General features: G+C 47.4%; 1 protein-coding gene across 1 annotated transcript in view; it reads left to right on the forward strand.

The window, feature by feature from the left end:
• Positions 1 to 6,290, forward strand: part of ONECUT1 (one cut homeobox 1) — a 16,974-nt gene extending 10,684 nt beyond the window's left edge. Inside the window, exon 2 of the mRNA XM_084267871.1 lies at positions 5,913 to 6,290. Within this exon, the coding sequence (XP_084123997.1) occupies positions 5,913 to 6,205 (293 nt within the window). The 3' untranslated portion in view covers positions 6,206 to 6,290. The remainder of the gene's footprint in view (positions 1 to 5,912) is intronic.
• The last annotated feature ends 10,598 nt before the right edge of the window (positions 6,291 to 16,888 follow it).

Genomic DNA, 16,888 nt, shown 5'->3' on the forward strand with positions numbered 1-16,888 from the left:
GAGGAGGAAAAGGTGATCATCACAAGGCTTTTGAGAACTTTGTCAAATTGATCTAAACTACAGTCTCCTGTTGCAGATGCAGAAATGCAGGGCTGCTGTTGGCACTTCTGTGAGCTGGGCTGCATTGTTTCTGGGGTTTTCCTGGGAATCTGAACTCACAGCAATGAAACTGTTGGCTTGTAAACTCCTCATTTCTTTCTGGGAATCTTGTGCTGGAGTCTTTTGAGAGAAGCATCAAGCAGTTTGGGTTTTTATTTCTTTCTACTTGTTTGAAGCAAATATAATGCTCATGATTTTAGTAAGGGTGAGGGAGTCCTGAACACCAAACCAGTGGAGTGAGAGTGGGAGTGAAGACCCCAGAGCTCAGTCCTGAGTTTACCTTCTGATGTGAAGCAACCAGACTTCCTCAGGCCTTGTCTGCCTCCTCAGGCAAGACAAGGTGGACGTCCTGTTAGCCCGCAGACCTGAGAGGTCACTGATCTTCTTTGTTCCTCAAAATGGACATTTTGGCTGCAAAGTGGGTTCCTACAGACTCTTCCATTGTAGTATCCGGCTCAACCTTCTAACCACAGCACTAATTGGTGTCAAATAATGTGTGAAATGTGATGGAAATTAGCACAGTGTGAATCTGTTCATAGGAAGCTGAACTAAGACCACCTCCTCATCTCGCACAGGGCACTCGATGGCCATAGAGTAATAATGGCTCATGCTCAATAGTGACCCAGGTCAGAGCTGGAGATGTGACCAGTCACCTTGGGGTGAAAGGCCCCATATCCTATCGCTGGTGACCAGCACATGGCCTCTTCTCCATGTGACCCAGGCTCTGAATTCAGCATGGCTGGAGACATTGCTCTCTGTGTGCCGCCCCATGTTTCTCCTGTGTACAAACAGAGGGAAAAGGGCTCCATGTAAGTGAAGACCCACTGTGTGCCTTGGTTTCCTCCTCCATGAGGTGAAAAGACTCATGCCAAGGCACTGGTGGGACTGTGCACCTCGCTGTAATGCTGTCCTGTTGTGGTGCACCCACGCATGCATGCTCCTGGTCATGGCTGTCATGTGTGCCTGTCCTGGAGCTGTGGGAGCTCCTGCTGGCAGCTGGTGAGTGGTGTGACCCTCTGGAGCACATGGTCACTGCCTCAGCTGGCCGGTGTGCATGTAAGGACACTTGGTGTCAGGCCTGAAAACCCCTAAATCCACCTTCTTCTCCCTCAGCATCTGCCATGTTTCTACCCTGTATCCACGAGCGCACGTTCAGTGATGGCAGCAGGGTGGGCCACCAGCCTCTTGCTGTGAGCGTGGTCCTCTGCCTTCACAACTCGCCGCAGCACTTGGGTCAGGGTACACTCGAGTAGGACTTTTCATTGTTATTCCCCTTGCTCTGGTGCCGATTTTCCAGCAAAGCAGCCAGCAGAACCCGTGGTGGTATTTTGTTACGTGCCCCAAACACGGGGTTGTTGAGAGTGTTGCCGGTTTCATTCTTTGCTTCTGGTTTTTAGAAAGGAAAACCCTTGCTTGCTTGCTAGGAACACGTGTATGCACCAAATGCTCCTGAAGATTGATTTATGGTAATCAGGGGCTTTTTCCTTAGAATTTAAAAAGAAATCCACTCTCTAGGAATGAAAGACTAGATCAAGCGCCTGAGTTAACACCTGAGCTTAGCGTAATCGTGACACTTACGCTGACAGAACCGTGCAGTTCCCATCACAGACAGGCGAAGTACCCTCTTTGCTGTCTCAACCTAAAGATGTAATCAGTGCGTTTCCACAGGGAACACGGTCCTGGTCACCCCCCTGGCAAAGCAGGACTGATCCTGCTGTGCTGCCCAGGGCCAGATAGCTGGGCACTGCGGGAGAGCAGTGATAGATGGTGCAGCTGTAGCAGCCAGGCCCGGTGCTGCACCACGCGCAGGCAACTGGGCCTCAGTGAGCTGCACGGGCCTTACGAGGTTTGGCAAGTTAACTCAGCCAGATCCCTTGGGCGACTTAGAAGGAACAAAGGGAGACGAAAATAGATTGATGGACTGCATCAGGAGAATTGCAAGTGTCAGAAATATCTGTTGCTCAGGGCAGAGGAAGATGGAAGTGACTGGAAGAGGCCAGAGTTCAGCAGTGGATTTATAAGGCTCCTTCTGGCACTGATAGTATTACATTGTCATATCTGCATGTGTGTTGCCAGAGTCCGAGTGACTCTTCCTTTATCCACCGCTTGGCTTTTTTCTGAACTGGCCTTTCTCAAGGCATAGTGAGGAGCACTGCTCAGCCCAGGGACAAAGCACACGTCTGGCTGCACGGGGCAGCGAGGGCAGGGTGCGAGGCTGTGTGTGAGCTGGCGTGGCAGGGAGAGGCACACACCTCCACTGCACACAGCACCCCACAAAGTGTCTGAGTTCACCCGCTGTGCTGTGGGAGAGGGTCTGTGCACAGCGCTCTGATGTCAGTGCAAGTTATTGTTTTTATCTTCTGCTGCATAAAACCCCTATGAAGATGTGTGATAAGCAGTTTTGAAGACAGGCTCCAGTGTTCTCCCAAAAAAGGGTTTTAGTTGGTGTCTCTGGAGCCTCTGACTTCAGCAGATGCCCTTGCCAGCGTCAGAGGAGCCCCCGTCCGAGGCAGCCATAGCTGCTTTGTCTGAGCGTGGCCTGGGCCGAGCACGGGCTGCTGCCACCGGCTGGATGGCCCCAATTTGTCAGCTCTCGCAGTGTGACTGGCCCGGCCCTGTGCCTGCTCTGGATAGACTCTCACGCTGGAGCAGATTTTATCCCGTGGTGTACATTTGTTCTCTGGCAAGCTGGAAGCTACAATTTATTATTAAAATTGATTGGCTCCAGTGCAGGGAAAACGATCGTCAGGAAACCCTATTACGGTTTTTCATTATCACCATTATTTATTTTTAAGTGCTATTAATATTCCTGAGTCTGGACAAGGCAGAAGATGAAAGGTGGTATCCACCCTCACTGCTCACAGCCCACAGCCTGGCAGCACTGTCTGCAAGGGCTCTCTGAACCATTAAGCATACTGGAAAGTTTTTGCCCTCCATCTGCCTCTGGTGAACGCTAACAGGAGCAGAGCTGAAAAGGAAACTGCTTTTGCAGTGCCTGAAAATGATGTGGAGTGCGAAGGTGTTCCCAGCCTCCCCCAGCTGGAAAAGGGCTGTGTTGGGCAGAGCCAGGATGAGCGTGCGGCTCAGCAGGCACAGGGGAGCAGGGGTACAGCAGCATCCAGGGCCACAGCTCGGCCCTGCTGCTGTGCTGCTCGCAGCACATGCCTCTGTTTCAGCCGCTGAGGCTGTGCCGCGGTCCATGAGTACCACATGTGTCATGTGCAAGTCTTCTGTGTCTCAGATAAAGTCCCAAACTGAGTGAGCACCTCACTCCCCCTGAGTCAATATATAATTAGTCCTTAATTCAGAGAACTCCAAGTGGGATGTGAGGACGAGCTCGGTCTTGTTTCATAGGCTGTACCTGTGCGATGGGCTTCACCTCTTCCCGCTGGGTGTGCGCTGAGCCTCCGGGAACTGACAGTCCTAAAATCCACACCAGGGCAAAGGGGTGGTCCCAACTTCTCAGGGAGCAGCACAGGACCCTCAGTGCTTCCTTTCTGATGGGCTGGGCTGAAATGAAGTTTTGTTTGCAAAATACCCAAATGGGCTTATTTGTATCACAGACAGGACAGGAGTTACTTTTTCTTTCCAACAACGAGCACTTTTCCTATCCCTGTGATGTTACTAGCAGTAATTATGAGGTCTCTGAAGTTCAGGAACAAGGCGTGTTTTAATTTTTGGGACATTTTCTAAGGAAATAATTTTTCATGAATATTACACATCAGGAGATGAGCACAAACGCAGGAAGACAACATGTTAAGCAAGCTAGTTTCATAATACATGGCTGGGTTTTTGTTATTCACGATGATTTCAGAGAACTGCTGTACTAGTTTGTGATTCAATCCCTAGCGATTTACACTACTAATTGAACTAGCTTTGTATCATCTACTGCTGTGACTGTCATTTGTGATGTGACGGTTCCTGCTGAGGCATTGTACCGGGCTGGCCTGGATCGCGCAGTTTGTGCGGTTGGGGTTTTGTGACAAACAACGGTCTGGACGGTGTATCTCTGTGAGAGCTGAGATTTGTGTAGCAGGAAGGTGTCCAGCAGTGTGACCAGAAACGAAGGCACAGCAGGCATCACCTGAGTTTGGTTCGCCTCCTTTTCTGCATGAGTCTGTTGGCAGGGACCGACTCGGAGCTGGAGGCCAAGGCTGTGACAGAGCTGAGTTTTGGCAGCTGCTCTCAGGGCAGCTACTGACTGTCAGATGGTTAGACATGTATAAAAAAGGGAGATTTTGTTGATACCTTATTTTCTCTGGATTCCTAATATTTGTCAGTAAACAACAGACTATTCTTGCGAAAGCATTTTTAACCCTTGGGTTATCGCCGTTTGCTTTCAACGGGGCCACAGAATGGTTTCAATAGGCACCGATCCCCCCAGTGAATCTTCCAGCTTGGCTTCAGTGGGGGCTTCCTTGCACAAGGAAACCTGGTTTTCAGCCCAGAAGCTCCACACAGTTTTAGAGGTCAGGCTGTAACTTCAAAGCGCTCTTCAAAGCTTTCCAGATAAAAATAACTATAGAAGATAGGAGTTTGGCATCCCAGTCCATTTGATCGATGAGTCATGGCTTATGAAAGAATGTGTGGCTGGAATATATATTGTTAGGGAGCAATTCAAAAGCTTTTCCTCAGAGGGGGCAGAGACACGTGTGTCGTGGTCCTTGCCTGCCTGCGCCAGCAGAAGGTGCCTTTGCATCCCCCGAATTTTGCTGCCCGCTCTGTGCTGTTGCTATTTCTCTGTGTGCAAAAGGTGTGTGGATGGCTATTCTTCTACCTCTCTCATGCAATTAAACCCTCGTGCCAGGGCTAGCTCTCAGTGGCAATAAAAGATTCAGGAAGGACCTTTGTAAAGCAATTTGCTGTTTTCATCCCAGTAACTGTGGGGTAGGTGGAGACACTGCAGAAAACTCTTTGTATAATCGGCACTGATCTCTGCAGAAACGGGGAGCAAACAGGCAGAGACAGAACATCCGTATTACCTCCAGAAATACATCTCTGAATCGCCATTAAAGGACATTGTTAGAGAAAAAAGGGAAAGCAGACAACTTCAGACTCTTTTGAAAGTGAGACAGAGCAATTCTGTCCTCCCAAGGAAACCTTTTATCCCGGAGAAATGCTAACAATGATGAGCTGGCAGACAGTCAAAGGCTGGCGGGGGGGATCCCGGAGCTGCTCTCCCGCCCCTGTGGGATTGTGCCTGGCAGGTGATCTGCAAGGCAGATTTCAAATTGCAAGTGTCTTCTAGTAATGTAGAGTGAAATAGCATTTGGAAAGGGGAAGAAGGGATGATAGATGAAAACGAGGTGAAATTCTATAAGGAAGATTTACTGTGCCATTGTTCTGCACGTCAAAACATGGTTTATTTTGTTCAGATACATAATTAGCAATTCTGTAGTAGCATCCTGGTCTCTCCCAATTCCTCATTTTTCAGCCGGTAAAAAGCTACAGAAATGAACTGATGACAAATAGTGAAGGGGAAGAAGGTGGGCAAGGTTGCTTCCAGAGCTCAGTGTATTTCCACTCTACCTCACAGGGATATTGCACACTTAAATTCTCAGCACTAATGCGTGTTATCAAAGTGTAAACTCTCAGTAATAGCATTGGCTGAGTTTTAACAGAGAGTGATGGAGGCGTTTTCTAATTTCCATTCCTCATATTTTTAAGGTCTATAAAAAGTTAGAAGATTAAACTGACACGTTGCATGTCCTTTCCAAGCTGAATCGAACAGTCCCTTTTCCCTAGTTTGTCCTGTACTGTGTTCCCACAGCCTCCTCTGCCAGCCTCTCTAACCGTCCTCCCCTTTCTTGCAGCGTGCAAGAGGAAAGAACAAGAGCACGGGAAGGATAGAGGGAATACACCCAAAAAGCCTCGGTTGGTCTTCACGGATGTCCAGCGTCGAACTCTACATGCAATATTCAAGGAAAATAAGCGTCCGTCCAAAGAATTACAAATCACCATTTCCCAGCAGCTCGGGTTGGAGCTGAGCACCGTCAGCAACTTTTTCATGAATGCACGGAGGAGGAGTCTGGATAAGTGGCAAGACGAGGGCAGCTCCAATTCAGGCAACTCATCTTCTTCATCAAGCACTTGTACCAAAGCATGAAGGAATAACCACGAACTAAACCTCGGTGGAAAAGCTTTAAAAATAAATAAATAAATAATAAAAGACAGACCAGGACCTCAAGATAGCAGGTTTATACTTAGAACTATTTGAAAAAATGTTATTTATAAGTCCAAAGAAACCAAAGACTTATTTCACCTGCATTATGACTTTGTTCTAAGACACACACTTTAGTAGGACGACGACTTGCAAAAAATGGAGAGGAAGAAGAGGAAAGCAAAATGGAAGGAGTGAAGCGGAATGCAAAGAGAAGAGGAACAGACCACTGGTCTTACACCTTCGCCCATGATCATCTTCACCGTACTTGGCTGTTTAGTGGTTTGGAGCATAGTGGTTTCTTGTCATTGAACGGACATCTCCTCAGATACAGCTCTTCATTTCCACAGCCATCGCCATGAAGGTGTATAGTGTATCCATACACACCGGTGGTTAGGGACTTAGTCAGGGCTGGTCTTCAGAGAGGGTTGTGCCACGGCACGACCGACAGAGCCTGGAGTCGTCTGAATTCATTGGAACGGTAGTGTGATTTTTGCTGTTTCTAGGTTTGAATTTACCCAGGGAAACGCCTGGAAACGAGTTCAAACTAGGCAAAGAAATTTTGAATGGTACCTAAACCAGTGCATTCTCTTTGTTTGTTAAGGAATGTTCAGATTTAAAAAAGGAAAACTATTCCATCCATAAAAAAAAAAAAATCGACTAGCTACCAAAGAACACATTTAATAATTATATTGCAGGTATTTTATTGCAATGATTTTAATATTCCAAAGCTATTTTTACACAAAATACTATGTAGAGTTATAGGTATAAACTAATCTAACTGTATAACACATAAAACTTGTAATCAAGACTGTTATTTGCAATTAGTCAAACCACATTATTGTTTCTTTCCACGATTGGCAAGAAAGAATGTCACCGAGGAGATGGCAGCCCCTGTCTGAGCACGGGTACTGGTACTGGGACGCTGCTCCTGTTGCAGCCAGCCAGCCTTTTAGTCGCTGGCTTCAAGGGGAGCAGAGAAAGGGGCTGTTAGAGCCGAGCGTCAGGCAGCACGATAGCTGTCGTGCGTGCATCCCCTTAGGATGTCCATCTCCCAGGCTGGTTTTGCTGGAAGCCCGTTGTACAGCGCTCTTTGCAAACCGTGCTGTCTATAAACACAGCTCAGCTCTGCCACCTAGCCTGCAACCAGGAGACCTGAGGCACTTTGTATGCAAAAATGAAAAGAACTGTGAAATGTAAAACCACGGCGCTCGGCAGCTGATTAATACTCATTGACATTAGCAAGGGTAGGGGTTTTTTACCTGTTGACTTTACTAGGCAAAGGAATAGCAATAGCTTTGAAGGCTCGTGGTCTTTTCCTGTTGAAAACTGTGGTACAGTATCAGTTAATGTTGGGGGGAGCTCTGAGAGGAACTCGGTAGTGCTTTTAGAAGGCTGAACCATGGTGCCTCTGAAGTCAATAGCAAAATTCCCACGACACCGAGGTAGAGCCTGATGTTTTGTGGCGTGGTATCTGTGTAGCAGGCTGAGCTTTTGTCCCGTGCATTCTTTCTTGCTCATCTATTAACGAGAATAATGCATGAAATAGTTTAAAGTTTGTAGCTGAAAAACCTTAAATGCTCTGTTGCTAACAGACCCGTAGAAGAGAAATCATCCCATTCCTACTCCAATGAAATTAAAGAGAAAAGCGTGCAACATCCAAATATTAAATTTTAGTGTAAGGAGAAAATAGACTTTTAAAACCATACATGTGCCTGTTAGATTTCTAACCGGTGTTTCAAATTACTGTAGTAATTCTACTAGCTGTATTAAATTCCAAAGTAACTGAATATGCAGGTATAGGCCCAATGCAAGGATTAGAAATAAGTAATTTTTTTTTTTTTTAAAAAAATGGTTGTAAGTAAAAGAGAAAGGGAAATTTAAGGTAAACTAGAATCCAACTGCAACCAAGGATAGCAGGTACAGGGTTTTGGGATGAAACCCACCCAAAATACTAGCAACACCAAAGTTAAGCAACTGTGTAGCACCAGTTACTTCCCAAGAGGACAGGGTCTAGTCAAGGTTCAGGGTATACAGTTAATTTCCAGTAAGTGTCTAGAGTTCAGCTGAAACATCTCTTTATTAAGGTGAAGTCAGAGAAAACCAGTATTTCTGGCACCGAATATTTCTCCACATTCTCCTGCGTTAAACCCACTTTGAGACTGACAAAGCAATGAAAATATAATCTAATCCATGAGTTTTTCGAGTCTCTAGCTTACCTTAAATTTTAGTGAGCGTTCTTTTAAAGTGTTCCATCCCCACAGAGACATAACTGACAGGAAAAGTTAATAAGCTCACGTGTAAAGGATCTTACAAATGCAGTCTCATTAGTGTGAGGTTAATAAAGGACAGTGATAACTAACATTTTAGTTTTTTTCCAGCAAAACACTGCTTTGTACCGTACCTATAGTTTAGAAAAGAAAGCCTTATTTATTTAAAACTTGAGAATTATAAAATGCAGGGAAATTCAAAGTACATTGCCGCATTTTTTAGTATTTCCATTGTATTGTCTTTAGAGACTACTTGCTGAAACCAAAGAGAACTTTCATACCAGCATTGAATTTGCACCCAATATGCAATGTCAGGATCTCTGATACACACACGCAAGCCCCTGGATAGGCCTGTGTATATATACATATATATATATATACACGCACACACGTTTTGATGGGGGTGTATGTATGTATACATGCACACACATACATCCACACACACTAAAACTGATGCACAAGTTATAGATTTTGAGTGTTTTGGGTTTTCTTTACACACCTGTTTAAGTATATATATTAACCTTTTGATTTTTTTTATAAGCCATTAGGAACAAAACCACTCTTCCCATAAGCAATACACGCCTCATACTCCGAATAGGCAAAGAACACACTTTCCTTTAATTCCTTTCAAAACACAAAGCAAATAACTATGGAACTGCTCATTGCACCCGTACAGCAGTTCTACCTCTGAGCAGACCCCTGGCCGCACCGCCTGAAGCATGGACAGGTTACCTGGTGCTCCCTGGCTCAGACCGTTGCCCTTCCTCGGCAGGGCGGCCTTGGCGGGGAGCTTTTGTCTAACATCAGACAGGAAAGCCTGTCCCTGTCCTGTTAGTGTTAGTCTTTCGGTTCACTTCAGTCCTGACAACATGGAAATTAGTTTCAAATTCAAGAGAAGGACCTAAAAATCTGCCAGGAAGTGTTAGGAGAGGGAGCAGAACCTGAAACAATTTGGGAGCATCGGGAGATGGGGCTTCAGCCAGAGCTGACTCCACGGGCGAGAGGGCTTTAGGAACGCGCATTCGGCTCGCAGGCCGCACCCAAACCCAACCCATGAGGGGAGGCTGGCCAAGAGGTGAACTGTCTGCATCCATCCCCATTGTAAATGGCATTATTCTCTTTCCAGGAAAAAAAAAAAAAAATTAAAAAAAAAATAATTCCGACCGCCCCGTAGCGCTACGCCAGCCCCCGCCTCGCTTTCCAGGGGCCGCAGCCTCCTCTCCTTACTCAGGTAAAGCAAGCCCAACGAGAGCAAGCGAGCCGACAGCAGGCCTTCCACTTGAGAATTTGCTCCTGCTCTGACCGATGCCAGGGGCAAATTCCCGAGGGGCCGAAGCAGCAGGGCCTAGTCCCGGTGCAGGACTGGGCCCAGGGCTGCCCGCGGGCACCGCTCTTCTCCTGAGAGGGATTTCAGGATAAGGCCGCGGTGGCACGTGCGCTGCCGGAGGGGCACTGCTGCTGCCGGGAGCGCTCCGAAACACCACAGAGCTTATACCAAAGAGTCTTAGGACACCTCTCCTCACCTGAGTTGTAAACGAGACATTTTTACCCCCAAAACGGTCCTTCTTTCTACTACTCTTCCTCCTATCCTCCTCCTCTTCCTCCTCCTTTGTACATAAGGATGAAAACTATGCATTTAGCAAACAAAGAGAAAGCACTTACCCTTTTCTATCTCGCTGCGTTTGGGTGCATTCAAAGGCCCAGGGGCTAATTTTGAGACTTTGCTTAGCCTCCTGGTTTATTATTGTGGTGTGGTTAGCTTTACAATACATTTGGTAACTATTTGCTAAAGACAAAGAAGCAAAAGGTAAGGAATAGCTACTTCCACGTGTTAAAAAAAAAAAAAAAAGAAAAAAAAAGAAAAAAAAAGTGTGTAAAGATCTACTATTTATAGTGTGAACCAAAGACGCTACCTCACTCGATTTCCATTGGTGATTTTAATCACATTGATGATACCAAAGAATACCAAAGATTTTTCATGCACGGCCTCAGTCTGGAAAGGGAACTCATCCTCCTTCTTACCCCCGTCCCCCCGCTCCCTCTTCCTCACCTTCACTCAGTGTGTAACCTTGTCTTCATTCTTAATGATAATGCTAATAACCTTACGAATACTTCTCTTGCTACAACTGCTACTACTGATGATGATAAGGATAATAATAATAATAATAAAGCTCTAGGCAAACATGTTGCAAACTTTGTAAACTCATAGGACGAGTGCCTTGCTTGAACCAAAGTGTTAAACCGCTGTTGACCTCTTTATCTCTCACCTTATACTCTTTGAATACCTCAGCCTGTTAGAAAGGCCACTAATGAAAAAAAGGAATAATTCTTCACCGTGGTGCTTTTTGCCGTGCAACCATGCAATGAAACTTTCTTTGATACCAAAGGAAAATGTTTTTTTCCACTTTCTTGCTGACAAACCAAAGGTTCCCTCTTCTTTCCCCCAGAGCAGCTTGAGTCCCTCAGCCCAGACAGGCCGTGCATCGCTTTTACCAATTCCTCCAAATACCTCATAGTAATAAATCTTTAGGGTTATGTTGTATAGAGAGTCTATGTGATAAGGCAGAACTTACTAGTTTGATAATTGTTAAGGTTACTTAAAAAAAGCTTTATAATTCTTATTTATTTTGTAGGGGTTGTTTTGTTTGTATATTCCTTTTATATCATTTGGTTTGGGTTTGGGTTTCTTTTTTTTTTCTTTTCTTCTTTTTTTTTTTGGGGCAGAACTTCTCTGTTGTACTCAAGGAAAACCTTATTCCTGGGAATGTTTCAAAGTGGGTAAAGACCGCTGTTTGCAATGAATGCAAGAAAGGGACACGTGGCTTTGAGTTCTTTTGTTTCAACTAGGATGCTTTGTGTTTGCTAGTCGATGTTCTTTTCACAGGGTAAAAAGAAAAATAATATTCTCTGCTGTGATAAATGGTTCCTATTTTTTCTCTATAATGTGCTGTGATTTTTAATTTAATTACATTTTGTATACACTTATTTAATCACTGCTTTAATTTATGACTATGTAGTTTAAAAAAAAAAAAATGTGTATATAGTAGATTCAAAAATGGCCAAAGCTTTATGTTACAATCTTTTCATTCTTGATGCCGAGATGAACTGAAGGAGAGTGCTTCTCTTGACTGCAGGGTGTATCTTCAGCCTTGTCTTGGCATGCACTTCCACCCGTGTTACAAACACTGCCAGGTTATCCCCCCGGGCCTCCCTTCCCCCCAACTTGTACATGCCAAAATGAGTGTTTCAAGGTAGAACTTTTGTCACTTAGAAAGCAGGAAGGCATTATTAGTGTGTTTTTCCTTTAATTTATTTGTCTTTTTCTAGAAAGGTTGCTTTGTGGGTGAGACCCACACATCCAAAGAATTTACAAGTCGTTTAATGTTGAAAAGCACTGGCATTTGTGAGAGACTTTGCTGAGTTTTTGTTTTCCTTCTCCATTCGCACGGGTAGCGCAAGTAGCGGGCGTACGCCTTGGGAGAAAAGCGAACTCGAATTTGGAAACCTTGCTCACGGAAAGGCCTTCCCCAGCCCCCCAGTACCCGCGGGGTTCTCCTCCGCGGGACAAGCAGGGGACGGCCGAAGGGCAGCGGGGAACGGCGTGGGCCCACCCGGCTTGGGGAGCGCTCCAGGGCTCGGGCCTGCTGTGGGCCGCTGCCATGGCACCCGCTCTCCAGCCGGGGATGGGATGGGGTCTGCGAGATGCAGCCACGTGCCCCCGCAGCTGCGGCCACCTCCAGGCTCGGGGACCGTGGCAGAACCACAGTGCCCCAGCCGCGGTGGAGCAGGCAGGGACCCGTGCAGCATCCCTCCGAGGAGACCGGGCGCTGCGCCTGCCCCCGGCCCCCTTTGGCTCTAGGGAGGAAAAAGCGGTTTTGAGTTGAAAAGCAAAAAAAAAAAATCAAAAAGAGTAATGACAATGACAATTCTGCAAAGCTGATGATGGCATCATGGCACAGAAAATAGGATGCCACTCACCTGTATTTTATTTTGCGTAAAGAATAGATTCTGTTTCAACTAAGTGTTGTGTACTGACATGGTTTGTGATGGCTGTAAATATTTCCTTTCCCCACACAGTAGCTGAGCTCCAGGTGTACCTTGTTTTCCTTTGGGGGGATAGCAGAGGGGCCAAGGGAGGGAAGGACAAGGGCAGGGTTCGAGCTTTCGGTCAGAAGTTACACTTTCTGGGTACATTTTTATACTTCAAGTAGTGAAATGGGGCAATAAAGACACTCTGAAATGCAGGATCATTAAATGGTCTGTGGTGAGCATTGGCTAAATGTCTGCTTTTAATACGAGAACTGACGCCGTGCAATGAGTTAGGTTTCACGTGGAGGGGGGAGACAAAGTATGAGTCCAGGAATGCAGCGGGAGCCATGGAGCACTGGACAGCACTGTGCCTGGGAAGACACGGTTTCTGTTCCCCGTCCCTAGTTTGATTTCTCACGGTCCATCCTGCGTTCATTGCGTCCGCACTGTGGAACCGCCTTAGTTTTGCAGTCCGAAGCAAACAGCAGTGTTAACCGAAAATAAACGTTACAGCATTGTCTTTTACTTGCTTTGGTAGTTGTCCCCATCACCCCCTGCCCGCAGTCCAGTCCCAGCTAAGCCGCGCTGGGGCCAGCCGGGCACGGACCACCCCCCCCCAGCTCCAGCCGCCGCCGCGCGAAGAGGGTGCCAGAGACAATCACAGGTCCCAGGTCCGTAGAGGTAGGAAATCTTCCGAGAGCGAGAGGGAGTTCTTCCAGAGCAATGAAACAAAACCAAAAAGGGAGAAAAAAAATTAAAAAAAAAGAAAAAAAAAAGAGAAAAAAAAAAGGAAAACAAAGCGAAGATTTTGATAAGAGACAACTTTGCTGTCATTTTTAGTTTGCCCATTAGGAAGCAGTAGTAGTTTATGCGTTGCATCTGCATTTCAGACTAAGTGATTATTGTACCTAATTACGGTTGATTGCTACTATTTCCTCAATCTCTCTCTTAGTCAAGCGCTTCTTCTTCTGTATTTTTGTGTGTAGCGAGGACAAGTGTAATGCGCTAGGCGTTACTCTGGTTTGGTTATGAGTATCTCCTGTACTGCGTTAAGATTTCCTTAAGTTCCTTTTTTTAAGCTTTGCTACTGTTCTCACTTTATGCCGTGCAATATCATCTGCTGTGTTTGCTAAGCAAAAAAAAAAAAAAAGAAAAAGAAAAAAAAAAGAAAAAAAAAGCAAGTGATGATGTCATCATGCTTTTCAGTGTTACAATGTTTCAGCGTTTATGTAGTCACAAAAATGTAGTAAATAAAAGGTTGGATTTTCCAGCACTTTAAATTTAGACATCTCTTGCCTTCTTTTGTTTCTCCCCGAGCAGCCCCAAGGCGTCGGGGCTGAGCAGAGGGGAGCGGGGGAGTCCCACGGGGTGGGCAGCGTTCTGCTGTGTCATGGGAGGGATGTTCACGGTGCAGGGGGACATGGAACAGCACCTCGGGCCTCACGTCACCGTGTTTTCTCCCCTCCATCTGTGCTGAGGTGTGCAGCCCCTCCCAAACACACCCACACCCACCCGCTGCCCCTCAGGCCCTCCATCCCTACTCCCATCGCAGGGTGGGCTCCAGGGGAGTGAGTGCCGAGCGCTTGGAAGGCGGGAGCGGTTCATGCCGGGTGCATTTCTCTAATTGAGGGAAAAAACATGAAGCAAAGAAGTGAAGCACATAATCTCGGTTTCCTTTGCGTCGTCGAAGGGTACGGATGTCACCAAACTAATTCACAGAGGTGTTTCCTTTTGTGTGATGGAGTCCACCTCGGGCCTGCAGGATCAATATTTAATTGTTTAAAGGGATATTGTATTCCTTCCCTGTCACTGTTGTTAATGCCTCCGCGCTCTGTAATCCCACGGGGTCTTTTCCTGGGGATCTGATCAGAGAGATTACCCATCACTCGGGAGCGGTGGGAGGAGAGTCCCTGGCTGCAAAAGATTCAGCAATGCATTGAACCATTCTCTCTCTATCTCCTAATGAAGTGATGAAGCGCGTGCCACAAAATTTAACAGGCTTTTGTGGCAAATCGGGTTGCGCTGCTGAGAGGAGGATTAAACCTTCATCTTTGTCCCATAAATCACGGCATCAGCTACATTTATTCTGATGGATCGTCCGGACTCTACTGACAATATTTTATCTCTGGAAGCGCCTGCAGCCTGTGCCCTGATGTGCAATTTCTTTTTACTGCTAAGTCAAGAGGGACACTGAGCACAGCCCGGCCGGAGGGCTCCCCCCGGGCTCTGTATCTGTATCCCAAGACCACGCCAGAAGCCGAAGCATCACAGGCAACCCACACCCAGGGCAGAGACAAAGGAGAGATGGGAAGCCAGAAACATCCTCTGTCCCCAGAAGGGGAGCCCCTGGGTTTTGCTCTCCCAGGGCTGGGATGACTCGATGCTGACTCAGGTCAGCAGCTCCATGGGATGGTGCTGGCCAGGGCCCAGTGCAAAGTGAGGGCTCCAGTGTACCCTGCTGTGTGTGGCACCCACATCTGGAAGAGAAAAACACCTCCAGGGACACAGCAAAATGCTTTTTTCTAGAAGAAATAATCTGGAGGTGCCACACAGATTGACACCCAACAGGCAGCTGCAGGGACCATCTCTGAGGGTCTCATCCCAGTGGAGGCAGGACATGCAGGCAGAGCCTGGCAGAGCTGTGGCAGGTCCCCTTGCCATGACCTCCCTCCATGCCTCTCAAACCATGTTTCCCTCTCACGTGAGAGGGATCTGGGCATCTGGGCACCAAAATGAGCTTCACAGACTTTCCTTTCCTGAGCACCAGCAGACACTGAGGAAGGGGGGGACAGCAGAGTGGTGCAACACAGCTCTTCTCCCTGTTCCACCTGTCCTCTCCCAGGGACAAAGCCAGCTGGGATGGCTGGGTGCTGCCCCCACCCACCCTACGTAGTGCAAGGCTACTCTCTGTGGCAGTACGGGCAGTGATGGCAGAACAGGTGATGCAGAAGCTGCAGCCCATTTGCATGTGATTAACCCAGGCCAATAAAGGCTGCCTGAGCTGGGCTTTGCTCCTTTTGCTAGAGGAGCTGTGCCTGGTAAGGGGGACTGCTGTGGTGGGGGTGGCTTTGTGCTCAGATTTGAGCCCTTTGGAGGGGGATGGCAGCATGGTACCCATACATTTGGGAGCTGGGCACTGTTTTTTATGTGTGGGGAAAAGCCCTTTGTTAGAAATGGTCTGGTCATCAAGTAAAATAACCTTCTGCCCAAGGGAGGTTGCTGGTATTTTATTTTGGTGATCCTTTTTGGTGCTAGTTATCATTTAAGAGGGAGGGACAGCTAATCTTTGTTATCAGCTTCATTAGGAAGAGCTACCACTGCAATGTGAAATGTAAATATTTCAGGAGAGTGAAGCCAGAGGTGGCTGCTGATACAGCTCAGGGTATCAGCTGAGAACAGCTGACAGGGGAAGGGTCCTGAGGAGGGCTATGGCTGTGTGTCCACATGACCTGCATGCTCTGCTCTGGGCACCCACTGCTGTCTCCTCTGGCCACACAGATGGACCTCTGGTCTGACTGAGGGTGGCCACTTGTTCATTCTGGCTTGCCTGCAGGGGCAGGCAGGGCTGCCTGAGAGCTGCTCTGATGTATGTGGAAGGGTTAATGAGCCCTTCCCCCAGTGAGGGTGGAAGGGTTTGTGGAGATTCAAAAGCAGAAGCAGGACTGAGCAGGGGCCAGGCTGCAGCACTCTGTGACTATGGCCAGAGCTTTCACATCTCTGGTGTCACCTGTGGGTTCAGGCTCCTGGCACTCTGTTGCTCTCCCAGGGCTGCTGCTTGCATTTGTCTCCTGCCGGACAAGCACAGCGCCTTGAACCTGATGCTCTGCAGGTGCCAGGCACGAAGCAGCTTGGTCAAGCATGAGCCTCCCAGGCAGTGCCTGGTTGGGTGAAAGGTGGCAAGGCACCGTCCCATGAGCTGCTCACAGCAGGAGGTGCTTCTGCAAGCTGCCAGTGGCGTTGGCCTGTGAGGAGCACAGGCTGTGAGGCAGGAGGAAGGTTCGTGGCTGTGGCAGGAGGCTGTGAGAGACCTCTGCCTCGCAGGGGTGAGGCTCCTGCAAGGCTGTGCTGGCAGGGAGCTGCTGCCTCTCCCCCAGCAGTGTGTGCTGCCCAGGGTGACTTGGCTACAGAAGTGGCTGTGCCCATGGCAAATATCCTTGGTGATGAGGGGACAAGGCTAGTGAATTACTCAAATTACTTGTATCTCCCCAGTGGTGCACAGAGATTCAATCGTGCCACGGCATTAAGTCAGTGACATAGATCAAAAGATACTGCTTTAATCACCTCGTTAGGCCACAGACATCATTAGTTACTCATTATGATGTGTTGATAC

This window comes from Gallinula chloropus (assembly GCF_964237585.1).
Source record: "Gallinula chloropus genome assembly, chromosome: 9".
In the NCBI taxonomy this organism is placed as follows: domain Eukaryota; kingdom Metazoa; phylum Chordata; class Aves; order Gruiformes; family Rallidae; genus Gallinula; species Gallinula chloropus.